General features: G+C 43.1%; 1 protein-coding gene across 18 annotated transcripts in view; it reads left to right on the top strand.

The window, feature by feature from the left end:
• Positions 1 to 13,886, top strand: part of LOC131768113 (COP9 signalosome complex subunit 8-like) — a 312,045-nt gene that overhangs the window by 47,628 nt on the left and 250,531 nt on the right. For 12 of the 18 annotated variants that reach the window (XR_010836166.1, XR_010836163.1, XR_010836160.1 and 9 more), the window contains one exon: positions 6,265 to 6,343. The exons of 1 other annotated variant lie outside the window; for it this stretch is intronic. Coding sequence is in view for 2 of the 17 variants with exons in the window: in XM_067011254.1 (XP_066867355.1) it covers positions 6,265 to 6,343 (79 nt within the window). In the remaining 15 variants the exon portion in view is untranslated. Of the gene's footprint in view, positions 1 to 5,331; positions 5,417 to 6,264; positions 6,344 to 13,886 lie in introns of those variants that run through there. 5 more of the 18 variants (XR_010836177.1, XR_010836176.1, XR_010836173.1 and 2 more) reach the window with 1 other exon arrangement.

Below are 13,886 nucleotides of genomic sequence, written 5' to 3'. Positions count from 1 at the left end.
TGGGTTTCTGTATTCCTCAAAGAAAAAATCAATGAGAAAAGATATCTGTACACATATTCACCTGGACAGCTTTTGGGAAAAATAAAAATAACTAGAAGAGTATCTGAGGGATGTTCTAGTTCAGTACCACACTTAGAAATGAATGGTTTCTTCCTCCTTTTAAAAGGAAGAGGGTGGCAAGTAGTATTTGATCAGTCTGCTCCAAATAGTTAAATATTTCTCTTTAAAAATAGCTGTAGTCCAGCAGGCTTCCCTGGTGGCGCAGTGGTTAAGAATCCATCTGCCGATGCAGGGGACATGGGTTTGAGCCCTGATCCGGGAAGATCCCATGTGCCATGGAGCACCTAAGCCTGTGTGCCACGACTACTGAGCCTGAGCTCTAGATCCCGCGAGCCACAACTACTGAGCCCGTGTGCCACAACTACTGAAGCCCGTGCACCTAGAGCCCATGCTCCATAACAAGAGAAGCCACTGCAACGAGAAGCCCACACACTGCAACGAAGAGTAGCCCCCGCTCACCACAACTAGACAAAGCTCACGCACAGCAACGAAGACCCAACACAGCCAAAAATAAATAAATTTAAAAAAAAATAACTCTAGTGCACACACACGTACACACACATCACTCACAGTCATTACCTTTTTATATAGTGCCAACGGTTTGCATAACTAGTATCAGTGATGGAAACTCTCTTGCATACCTGTCTGACCGAGAAGAAAGGAGTTGGGTAGGCATAGACTCAGAACCACATCACATCCACGCAATGGTACCCTCCACCACTCCATGGTACCCTCCACCACTCCCCATGCATCCCCCTATGATTTTGGTGAAACAGACTCTTTGCTTCAGTCCTAAGTTGAGAAGATGTATTGAGTTTCAGACTGAATACTGTGCTACGAATTATATTGCTACGAAAATACATCCCTATTCTATTTTTAATAAACTAAATCAAACACATCAAAAATTATTTGAAATCCATTCATATCTAGGGAAGTGACTGAAGGCTGAGCTTCCAGTGTTAAGAAAAATGACCAAGTGAAAAAGCTGGCACAGCTGGCGTATTTCCCGTCTCTCTCACATAGCACCACATCGCCTCCATAGCTCCTTTCTTGTGCCTGAGTTCTTGAAACTTTCTTTTCCCTATTTCAACCCAGGAATCATCAGGCAAAGCCAGTAAAGTCGGAGGTGTCCTTGGAGTGGCTCAGACTTCAGAAAACCCACCCTATGGTAGGCAGAGCTACCATGTGTGGTTAGAGGTACCCACATGGTGACCTGGAGAATATGGTATTTCTGTTCATAGTCCAAGCATCGGGAGAAGCAGGGTGAGAGGGTGATAGCAGTGCACCTTAAGCGGGTGGCAAAAGAAGAGTTTCAGTTAAAGCAAGGTGGGCGACACTGGCTATCCAGGTAGATTCCTCATCAGGTGATGTGTCAGGAGCCCAGACTCACATTCACAGTCAGGGACTCAAGAGAACAGATAAGAATAAAGCAGGGTTCAGGGCCAAGGGAAAAGGAGGTACCAGAAAGGTTCCTAGAATAGAACCTTGAAAACAAAGATCAAGGTAGGAGCAGGTTGCCAAGCTGAGCTGGGGTCCATACTGGGTTACTGTTGACTCCGTGCTGGACCACGGGCGTTGGTCTAAATGGCTCATGACCATCAGGAAAAGGGTATGCTGGGCCTTGAGGTAGGTTTAGAGACAGCAGACTTGCAGAGGAGGGATAGGTAGAGGCTTGGAATTGATTTCTGGACGTTTCTCTAATCTCAAGTTGTCCATCAGAATTTCCTGCCCTGGCCTCAGGCCTTTCCTTTCTATACAAATTTATCCTTTTCTATTTATATAATCTTAACTGAAGGATGGTTTACTGGTTAAGATTGTTCCTTTCCCCATCTTCGGAAGAACCTCAAAAGTCAAAACGGAAGCAAATGCTCAGCAGAATTAGCCCAGTGAGCAAAGTATAATACTGAAGCTGTTTTGCCTCTGCTTCTCACAAATTTGATCTCATACAGGACGGCAGTCAGGTTAGAAAAGTACACTCGAGAAAACATGTTGCACTGGTGCAAGGTAGAAATGCCTGACTAAACATGCTTGGGGATGAAATAACCGTAGCTGAACTTGTGTCAACAAGTGTACCTCACTGTCATTAAAATCAACCTATCACACCCAGTCCCTCGACCCTCTTAGCTGCCTTTATCCTCCGTCAGGCCTTGTTATTGCTAACTCGGATTCTTAGAGTTCTCTCTTAATCAATCCCATAGCAACTGATTTTCCCTGCTCCAATCCCTTTACTTATTTATTTAGGCTGCACATGGGAGCTTAGTTCCCCAACCAGGGAGAGATCCTGTGCCTCCTGCAGAGGAAGTGTGGATTCCTAACCGCGGGAGCCTCCAATCCCTTTTAAATATCAAAGCCACTATGATTTTTGTCAACTCTGCTATTCCATATGTTTCAATAGTTCCATATCACCTACTGTGAATTAAATTCACTTAAAAGAAAGTGACTTAAACATGTTTCCAGTGTTTCCTTTCACCATCCAACCTGTCCCCAGAGAATCTGTAAACTTTGATGAGTCCTGGGTTTTTTTAATACATTTATCCCTTTCTCACTCCCGGGCCTTAGTCTTTGCTGTTTCCTGCTGGGCACGCGCTACCTCCATCTCTACCTGACAAAATCCTACCTATTCTTCTAGATGCCGCTTGAATGTGTAAAGTATTTCCTTTCAGCCACAGGGCTTTCCTGACGCCTTCAATTTTCCATGGCTCTCTATCGCTCGTGCGTACTATATTCATCACATCCTTTGCTGGGTTAAGAGTTTTGTGTCCATGCTTATAGGGCTTGTTCCTAGTAATCTTTTAATATATGTTTGTTGAATTTAAAACAAGCAAAGCATGGTTCTTGTATATATATAGACACACATATACACACATACATGCACACATATGAGCTACACATAAACAACAATATTTTATAATAGGTTAAGAAATTCAGAATTCTTAAAAAATAGGTGATACCCATACACTAAGACTCTATAGAGAAAGTACAGAGATTCAGATCTAATGGGGACATGGTTACCATGTAAAGTGTATTTTCAGTTAAAACCAAAATTTGGTTTTAACCACCACCTTCTAGAAAAGACTCCCATCTGAAAAATGCTTTCAGAATCTGTATGAAAACCACTGTGTAGTCAAAATGAGAGAAGAGAATTGAGCTAATTGGGAAGTCATATAAAAAAAACCATAGTTTGGCCATTCAGTCATTCTGGTGAAGTCTTCTGAAGCTGAACATAACCAGGGGCTTTTTTTAGCTTTATCAAATCATGCAGTTGATTCAGAAGGAAATCTCTACTGCAAGGTTTGTTTTATTTCCTTAGTAGTGGTTTTGTAAATAACTTAAAGCACTGGGTCAGGATGTTAGAGCCTCCTTAATTTAGAAAATCTGGCCTCTGGCTTCTTGGTGTCCAAATAGTGCTGGGGGAAAAATGACATATTGCCCATAACTCTGAAAGTAAACGTGATCAATACCTTGTAACCCAACCTGACATGGATTTTAATTTTATCTTGTGTGTGTGTGTGTGTGTGTGTGTGTGTGTGTGTGTGTGTGTGTTACGCTGGCCTCTCACTGTTGCGGCCTCTCCCGTTGCGGAGCACAGGCTCCGGACGCGCAGGCTCAGCAGCCATGGCTCACGGGCCCAGCCGCTCCGCGGCACGTGGGATCCTCCCGGACCGGGGCACGAACCCGCGTCCCCTGCATCGGCAAGCAGATTCTCAACCACTGCGCCACCAGGGAAGCCCCATGGCTTTCAATTTTAAATGAAACCATTATAGTCCTTTTTCAAAAATATCCATCACTGTCTCCCTCCCCAAACAAAACATATACCCAAACCACTCGTTCTGCCTCAGCAATACAAGTTTTATAGTGAAAAGAGAAGAGCTAAGAGGGTAAAAAGATTTGGGTTCTAATTCGAATTCAACCTCTGGCCATGTAAACTTGGGTGAAACACCTCCCCATTTAAATCTTCCATCTTCAGTCTGTAAACTGAGGGAAGAACACTGTTGCCTTGCCTGTTTCATGATGAGGACTGAATGAATTAAATCAAGGGAAAGGATTTTGTAAATTGTCAAGCACCCCAAACTCTGATGATACTAATGCCAACTCCCACTGACTCTCCAGTAATCTCCAGCCAGCGCCCCTACAGCTGCCTTCCTGTCCACTTCACATGCAACCCTCCAGAGCCTGTGGTTTTCGGGTCGCTCACACTTGTGAGGGCCCGTGGTTTCTCCTGTCGGCGCATCTGAGCCTTGTGCTTCCCTCAGAGACTTTATTCCCCCAAGAAACTGTCATCCCTAATCAACCCACCCAAATCTTTGTTTTCAGAATTCTGTTCACACTTATACCCTCAACCTCAAAAAGAGCATTAGTTTATGACTTGGTGTACTCTGATTATTACAATTTGCAAGTCTTGGAGCCACTAGAGTGTGAATTTCTATGCGTAAATATCACATCATTTACCTCTTTTATTTCTTTTTAACTTTTATTGAAATATGGTTGACTTGCAATGTTGTATTAGTTTCATATGTACGGCAAAGTGATTCCGTTTTATATATATATATAAAAAACTATATGTATAAATTCTTTTTTATATTCTCTTCCATTATAGGTTATTATAAGATATTGAATATAGTTCCCTGTGCTATACAGTAGGTCCTTATTGATTATCTGTTTTATTTTATTTTATTTTATTTATTTATTTTTTTTTTTGCATTATGTGGGCCTCTCACTGTCGTGGCCTCTCCCATTGCGGAGCACAGGCTCCGGACGCGCAGGCCCAGCGGCCACGGCTCACGGGCCCAGCAGCTGCTCCGCGGCACGTGGGATCCTCCCGGACCGGGGCACGAACCCGTGTCCTCTGCATTGGCAGGCGGACTCCCAACCACTGCGCCACCAGGGAAGCCCTGATTATCTGTTTTATATACAGTCCTATGTATATTTTAATCCCAAACTCCTAATTTATCCCTCCCCCCCTTCCCCTTGGGTAACCATAAACTTGTTTTCTATGTCTGTGAGGCTATTTTGTAAATAAGTTCATTTGTATCATTGTTTTTAGATTCTACAATATAAGTTATAGTGCCTACCTCAGGGCTGGGCACACAGCTTCTATAAAGGATGAACTACTTGTTTCTCCAATTTTCTTTTCCCAAAGTTACTGACTAAAGGGCACTTTGACCCCCTAATTTTCTGAAATCTAATCCATCATAAAGTTCCTCTGTTTTACTTTCAAAATAAAGTCTCAAATCTGCCCACTTCTCTCTCTCTCTCTCTTTCCTCTCACAGCTAAATCTCACCTACAGCCCTTCAAAAGCCTCTTTGCTCCCACTTCAGCAATAGCCTTCCACTAATCCACTCAACTAATCCACACAGCCAGAAAAATTCACTTTTTAAAAAAAATAAATTTATTTATTTTATTATTTATTTATTTTTGGCTGCGTTGGGCCTTCGTTGCTGCACGCAGGCTTTCTCTAGTTGCGGCGAGCGGGGGCTACTCTCCATTGCAGTGCGTGGGCTTCTCATTGTGGTGGCTTCCCTTGTTGCGGAGCACGGGCTCCAGGCGTTCAAGCTACAGTAGTTGTGGCTCACGGGCCCAGCAGTTGTGGCACATGGGCTCAGTAGTTGTGGCGCACGGGCTTAGTTGCTCCGCGGCACGTGGGATCCTCCCAGACCAGGGATCGAACCTGTGTCCCCTGCATTGGCAGGAGGATTCTTAACCACTGTGCCACCCGGGAAGTCCCCAGAAAAATTCACTTTTAAAAATCCATTTATGCCTGCTTTCTACTTAGAATCCTTCAGTGACTTTTCATTACACTTTGAATAAATTCCCAGCGCCTAACAGTGGCCTCCGAGGCCATGTATGATGTAGCCCCCGCCAGCCTCTCCAACCTCACCTCGTGGGCCCCGCTCCCTGCTTCCCCTCCTCAGCGACGTCGCCTCCACGTATGGTCAGATCACCCGAGACGGCTGGTCTCTTGCTCTCTGTACATCCCCTGCCTGACCAGCACCTGCTTCGCCTACACCTGCTCACACGACTGACCTTCCTACGTACTTGCCCCCTGCCCCAGCTGGTGATTGTTCTAACTTTAAATCAGAATAGCTCCGCCCATTAGCCTATCAAAGGGATGATAAGGGGCTCCTCTGCTGGTTTCCCTGGTAACCAATAAGCCAACCTGATGTCAATTCCCCCTGTAATTGGCTACCTCCCCCTCCCGCAAGGAGCGAAGCCTGCCGCCATGTCCTGTTCGCTGTCTGCTGCACACGGTGGGGTGTCACTCCAGGACCTTGCTTCAGACAGGTAAGCTCCCCCCGTCCATGAAGCCACTGATGTCTCCGTCACTGACTCCAGGCTCTTTCTTTGGTCTTGAGGATGGGTGAGCACAGGCCTTGCTGGCCTGCCGTGGTACCGCCCAACACTTGGTGGAGCAGCCAAGAGACCCAGGAAACTCCCATGAGCCCCAAGCTGTCGGGGAAATCAGGCCGGGGGATGGAAAGCTGCAGGGGCCCAACCACGATAGCACATGGGGCCCGAAAGTTGTGGGTGTGATCCCGGGGTGGCCGTCCACTGATGTGGGACCTGAAAGTTGTGGGAGGTAACCCCCGAAGTTCCAGGGGTGATGTGGGGGTGGCCGTCCACTGATGTGGGACCTGAAAGTTGTGGGAGGTAAACCCCGAAGTTCCAGGGGTGATCTGGGGGTGGCCGTCCACTCGTGTATGGGGCCCTGGGGTGGATGATGAGTGGGGACCGCCAAGAGAGTCCGGAGAACTCATATAGACACCCCAAGGCTGTTGAGATATTGGCCGCCGCTACCGCGGGGAAAAAAAGTTCAGCAATAAGCTGGTGGCCACACTGTGGGCTGACTGTTGCCTTTTATATTAAGAAAGGCCCCAGAGGCTGAGCTAACAGCAGAGGCGAAGGTCAGCTTGAATGCTCGGGCACCAGGCTGTTTCTTTTAGAGTCAGGCCTTCCTCTCCGCAGGGGGGTGGCTCTGGGTTTGTGAAAGCCACGGGTGGCCTTGCCTTCCTTATAACTGGATGGGGCACTGCTGCCACCGACTCTTCTCTCCATTGACCCAGTAAGTGCTTGGCTCCAAAATGTGCCCACATCCTGGCAAATGACAGTTCTTGGCATACTAGGCATCTTATTCACGATACTCTTTGGCTGCTGGTGTCTGTACTGTATTTGTGGTGTCTGGGTGCAGTGGCCCCTGCATCCCTGACCCCAGGGATATGCAGAAGAAGGGTGGACCAAGACTGTAACGGTCGGTCGTGCAGGGTGTGTAGGGGTGGAGTTCATGGTCAGGCCACTCAAGATGACCGTTCTCTCGCTCTCTGTACGTGCCCTGCCGGACCAGCGCCTGCTTCCCCCTACGCACATGACTGGCCTTCCTACATACTTGCCCCTGCCCCAGCCAGTGATTGTTCTAACTTTAGATCAGAACCTCTCCACCTGGATAGTTTATCAAAGCGGTGGTGAAGGGCGTGCTCCTCTGCTGGTTTCCCTGGTAACTGATGAGCCAACCTGATGTCAATTCTCCCTATAATGGGAAACCTCCCCCTCCCCCCCCCCCCCCACCCCGGGAGCAAAGCCTGCCACCACATCCTGCTGCCATCCGCCGCACACAGTGGGGTGTCACTCCAGGACCTTGCTTAAAACATGTAAGCTCCCCCATCCATTAAACTGTTGATGTCTCTGTTGCTGATTCCGGGCTTTTTCTTCAGTCTTGAGGCTGGGCAAGTACAGGGCTTGTAGGCCTGTGGGGTGCAGCCCAGCAAAGCTCCTCTGAGAGACCGTGGTCATGTGCCTCAAGCCCTTTGCACGTGTTGTTCACCTGCCCAAAGCATTCTTCCCTGGCACTTTGCATAATCAGTTCCTTCTCTTCACATATAGAAGCATCTTGCTTTTTTCCCCCAATTCCTTTTCTTTAGAGGGACTGTGTAAGCAATTCCATCTCTGTACCCTGTATATTGCCTTCATCTTACTTATCATGATGGGTAATTATTAGTTATTTTCTGATTTATTGCTGTATTATTTCTCTTTTCCCTAGATTGTAAGATGCATGAAGTTAGGGACCATGGATGCTTTTTGCATCATTATGTACTCAGTACCTAGTACAACTGCCTGACACATAGAAGACACACAAATGAAATATAACAAGTGAAATTGAGTATTGAGTATGTGTCAGGTACTAGAAATACAAAGAAAATAATTGTATGCCTCTGTCCCAAATCAGGGCTTCTCTCTGTCCCTCCTCCTGCCTCCTGCATGAGAGTCCGTTTATGAGTGCATTACTCCAGATAGGAAAATTCATAATTATACATATTTTGCACATAATCTGTGCAAAATGTTATGGACATTTTCAACACACAGTGTTTGGAACACTGAATATACATGTCAAAAGAGTAAAGTTGGACCCATACCTTACACCATATGCAAAAAATGTAATATGGATCAAAAATCTAAATATAAGAACTAAAATGATAAAATTCTTAGAAGAAAACATTGGGGAAAGGCTTCATGCCATCGGATTTGTTCATGACTTCCTGGATATGACACCAAAAGCACAAGCAACAAAAGTAAAAATAGATAAATTTGACTACATCAAAATGTAAAACTTTCATGCATCAAAGTATACTATCAACAGGGTGAAAAGCCAATCCACAGAATGGGAGAGAATATTTACAAATCATTTATCTGATAAGAGATTAATATCCAGAATATATAAAAACTCCTACACCTAAAAGAAAGAAAGAAAAAGGAAGAAAAAAAAAAACCACTTAAAACATAGGCAAAGGACTTGAACAGACATTTCTCCAAAGAAAATATACAAATAACCAATAAGTACATGAAAAGATACTCAACACCACTAATTATTAGGGAAATGTAAATCAAACTCACAATGAGATACCACTTGACACAAATTAGAATGGCTATTATTTTTTAAAAAATAAAAGAACATAACCAGCGTTGGCAAGGATATGGAGAAATTGGAACCCTTGTGCACTGTTGGTGGGAATGTAAAATGATGCAGCCTCTATGGAAAACAGTATGGCAGTTCCACAAAAAATTAAAAATCGAATTATTGCATGATCCAGAAATTTCATTTCTGGGTGTATATCCAAAAGAATCAAAAGCAAAGACTTGAACAGACATTTGCACACCAACGTTAATAGCAGCACTATTCATAATAGCCAAAAGGTAAAAGCAACGCAAGGGTCTATCAATAGATGAATGAATAAACAAAATGTACGTATCAACATACAATGAAATGTTATTCATCCTTGAAAAGGAAGAAAATGCTGACTCATGCTACAACATGGATGAACCTTGAGGACATTATGCCACGTGAAATAAGCCTGTCACGAAAGCTCAAATATTGTATGACTGCCATGTATGTGGTCCCTAGAGTGGTCAAATTCATAGTGACAGAAAGTAGAGTGGTGACTGCTAGGGGCTGGGAGAAGGACAGATGGGGAGTTATTGATTAATGGGTGTAGAGTTTCCATTTAGGGGGACGAAAACGTGCTGGAGATGGATGGTGGTGATGGTGGCACAACACGTGTGAGTGCGCTTAACGCCACTCAACTGTGCATCGAAAAAGGGTTAAAATGATAAAATGTATAACTATATTTTATCACAATAAAAATAGTTTAAAAAATGTTATGGTACTATAAAAGAGCAACTAGCTGGATTGGGAGGGATTCTGGTGAGGGAAACAAGGACTTCACAGAAGAGGTCACTTTTAAACAGAAAGAAGGGAAAAGATATTTCTGGACAAACGGTAGAGCGTATACAAAGGAAAAGTATGAGACTGCAGGGTTTGTTCATGGGACAACAGTTTGGTGAAAGCTGGTATAAGGCTGAACTGTAACCACAGAAAAATCCCAACAGCTCTGAGTCAAAGATATTTTAAGTTACATTCTATTTACTTGAAACTTGACAGCCTGCGTATGTTGTGTTTGGTTATTCACCAGACTATGTAATAAGTCAGAAGACCCACTTTCCCCTTCCCGCCAGATTCCAGACAGATTATTCAATTCAACAGTGAACTTGAAGGTGAGAGTTTTGCCCAAGAACTAGAGAACCATGTTACAGAGACGCAACCTTTTCACATCAAGTCTGAATCTGGATTTCAGTATCTAAAAGCTAGAGGAAGAAGAACTGATACCACTACATTCCCAGAACCAAAACATCTAGCCTAATTTAAGCCTGGGGAGAAGTTTTAATTCTCTGCCTTACGGTGCTTTCAAGAGTCATTAAAAATCTCATTATACTTTGTTCTCACTAATCTAAAAAAATGTTGTCTCAAGCCTAAGGTTAATGTTTGATCTTGCAGGGTTAATTGTACAGGTCTGTTATAAGTAGCCAATTAAATCTCATCTACTCTTGCCACTCTGACTATAAAGAGTTGCCTATGGTGAAGAGATGTGAAAATCATAATACTCTGTCAGTATGATTCATCATGGGTTATGTCAAGGCCATAAAAGTGTGAAACAGTGTTTCCAGTACCAAAAGCAATTGGATAGTAAGACCTAGGGAAAAACCTGTTTCAATTCAGAAATGGATCAGGGAGATTCACACATCTTTCAGAGACCTGTTCTAAGGTCCAAGCTTCTCCCCTATGTGAACTCACCAAGATAAGATTTCACCCACCAAAGGACCTAAATGAAGGAAGGAAGGAAGGAATGGTTCAAGGAATGGGTTTTAAACCAAAAAAAGAGTCTGAGACAGAAGAACCTCTTTTGTCTGTTTCACTGCATTAACTATGGGTTAAATGCCTTCTGAGAAGGTAATTTGCAGGCCTTCAAGTGAAACATAAAGGCATTTCTTCTGGACAAAAGAGTTGTCCGTTTTGATCATTTTTCTTCCTTTTGTATGTCATCTCACTTGACCCTGCTGTGTTCTTCTTTTCTCTACTCCATTATAATCTGCATGAGAACCTCACTTAGTTCAACATCCTCCACCCAGTGCCTTCGGGGAACGGAGGTCGCTTCTGTATTTTGGGTTTGGTTTTTCCCATAAGTATGTTATAAAAACTATATTCTTCCTTCATATCAAAACCCATGCAGTTTCTTTTTCCTAATTTTAGTTTCCCTCTGTGAACAGCAACCTGCAATCAAAATTTTGGCAGATAAATATATTACAGGGCTTTTCCTTTTATGAGTGCTGCTCTTGAACTTGGGCATATAATATGGGAGGTTAAAGAACATTTTTCATGCCAACCATTAATCTCCTCCTCTTCTTTGCTCCCATCACACTCCCATCTCCACCTCTATTGCTGCATATACCAAGTCCAGTGTGTTCGGTAATGTATTATCTGCTCCATGAGGGTAAATTACTCTTTCATTCAACAAGCATTTATTGAGTGGCAGCTGTAGGCCAGGCACAAGACTATTGGTTGAAGATACAAAGAAAAATCAAATAGAGTCTCACTTCTCAAGGAACCCACTTTTCTCCTACTTCATCATATGCACTGTCTATACATTTTGGTGGATTAAACTAAATCACTAGATAATGCCTCAGCTTGAAGGTGCTAAGGGCCTTTGGCCTCATTAAATAAGCAAACGTTTCTGTAATGCTCTCCCCATACAACATCACATGCTTGTTTCCTCTCAAAGGTTTCCAATAGCAAATATTCAAGGAACTGTGGCCCCAAAGATGGCAGAGGACAGGAAGGGAAAGGTCTATCCAGGCAGTACAGGAGGTGAAGGTAGAACCTGGGGAATGTGGACAGCAGGAATTGATCATGTCCTTCTGCATCTGTGTCTGTAGTAAAGGACAGCTTAGGATGGCTCTACATCACACAGGGTTTGTTTTTTTTTAATTGATGTATAGTTGATTTATAGTGTTGTGCTACTTTCTGCTGTACAGAAAAGTGACTCAGTTATACACATATATACATTCTTTTTTATGTTCTTTTCCATTATGGTTTATCATAGGTTATTGAATATAGTTCTCTGTATTATACAGTAGGACCTTGTTGTTTATCCATTCTGTATATAAAAGCTTACATCTGCTAACCCCAGCCTCCCACTCCATCCCTCCCCCAACCTCCTCTGTTTTCTATGTCTGTGATCATGTTTCTGTTTCATAGATAGGTTCATTTGTGTCATATTTTAGATTCCACATATAAGTGGTACCATATGGTATTTATCTTTCTCTTTCTGACTTCACTTAGTATGACAATTTCTAGGTCCATCCATGGTGCTTTAAATGGCATTATTTTGTTCTTATTTATGGCTGAGTAGTGTTCCATTGTATATATTTACCACATCTTCTTTATCCACTCCTCTGTCGATGGACATTTAGGTTGCTTCCATGTCTCAACTATTGTATTGATGAATAGTGCTGCTATGAACATTGGGGTGCATGTATCTTTTCAAATTATGGCTTTCTCTGGATATATGCCCAGGAGTGGGATTGCTGGACCATATGGTAATTCTATTTTTAGTTTTCTGAGGAACTCCATACTGTTTTCCATAGTGACTGCACCAACTTACATTCCCACCAACAGTGTAGGAGGGTTCCCTTTGCTCCACACCCTCTCCAGCATTTGTTAGTTGTAGACTTTTCAATGATGGCCATGCTGACCAGTGTGAGGTGGTAACTTGTTCACATAGGATTTTTCTACTTTTTGAACTTGACCAGCCTTAGAATCCAAAGAAGCTAAAGTTGAACTCATAATTCAAACTTTTCACAAAGTTTGGGCAAGTCATCAACTAAATGCTTCTTTTATGTCTTCATGTGGTGACCTGTGATCTGACATACCACAGACATAGGTATCTAGACCGAGATGAAGAAAGAGACTGTCTAAGTGGTAAGGCCCCCCTGACCAATTAATATCACAACAAATAATCTATGGATTAGGAGACAGACTCTCCACAGGCCTCTTAAAATTTATTTACATTCTTGGTTATGTTATAGATTAAACCAAGTTCATTTTTTCATGAGTTTCTATTTAGGAAATCCTTAAAATTAGTTAGAAAATAATAACATTCATCATTAAGTTAACAGTGACTGAGTGCCATTCCGTGCCAGGCCCTATGTTGGGTGTTGCAGGCACAAAGGTAAATGTGACACCTTCTCAAGAAGCTCCCAGTCCAGTGAAGGGACAAACAGTTAAGTAAACGTGCTGAGGGGGACCAGATTTTTCATCTCCCTTTGACTCACAATTGCTTGAGTCACATGTGTCTTCCTTAGAACTAAAAGAGAGTATTTGCCAACTTGATTGCCTAACCTTTTGAGATACAAATTAGAAAAATAGGGAGAAAGAAGAAACAGGAAAGGAAGTGGTAGCAGGGAATGAAGGGAATAAAGAGGCTAAATCAGATGGCTGAAAGAGAAAGGATGAATCAGGGAGATAAAGAGAAAAGTCACAGGGAACTAAAGCTGAAGAGATCATTTTGGAGGCTGGTATGTAAGCAACTCTGGAATATAAGAGTTTATCATATGGAGGGTAAGAAAACAGAAGAATGGAGAAAATAATTCTGAGAACAGTTGTTCTGAGGTAGGAGTTGAATCTCCTTTGTTGTTTGGTTGAGAGAGAAAAAGTTAGAATATATTATGAAATCATTTTGGGCCAGCCAGACCAGGCTTCTTTATGTGTGATTCTTTACAGAGACTGAGACACATGGGGCCCCAATGTTTAGAGTGCATTTGGAATACAGGCTCTATAATGGGACTGCGTAAATGAGCATGACCGCTGAGTTTCACAGTTTGGGAAAACCAACATTATTTACCTAAGAAGAACTTTTCTCAGGCTGAAGGTTCTAATAAGTGATTTATTTCAATGTAACATTATCTTGCATTGCCAGTGAAAGCTCCAGGAAAGCAGGTGATG

The sequence above is a fragment of the Kogia breviceps genome, chromosome 13, assembly GCF_026419965.1.
Source record: "Kogia breviceps isolate mKogBre1 chromosome 13, mKogBre1 haplotype 1, whole genome shotgun sequence".
Classification (NCBI taxonomy): Eukaryota; Metazoa; Chordata; class Mammalia; order Artiodactyla; family Physeteridae; genus Kogia; species Kogia breviceps.
The sequence above is the reverse complement of the archived record's forward strand: the minus strand, read 5'-3'. Positions and strand labels throughout refer to the sequence as shown.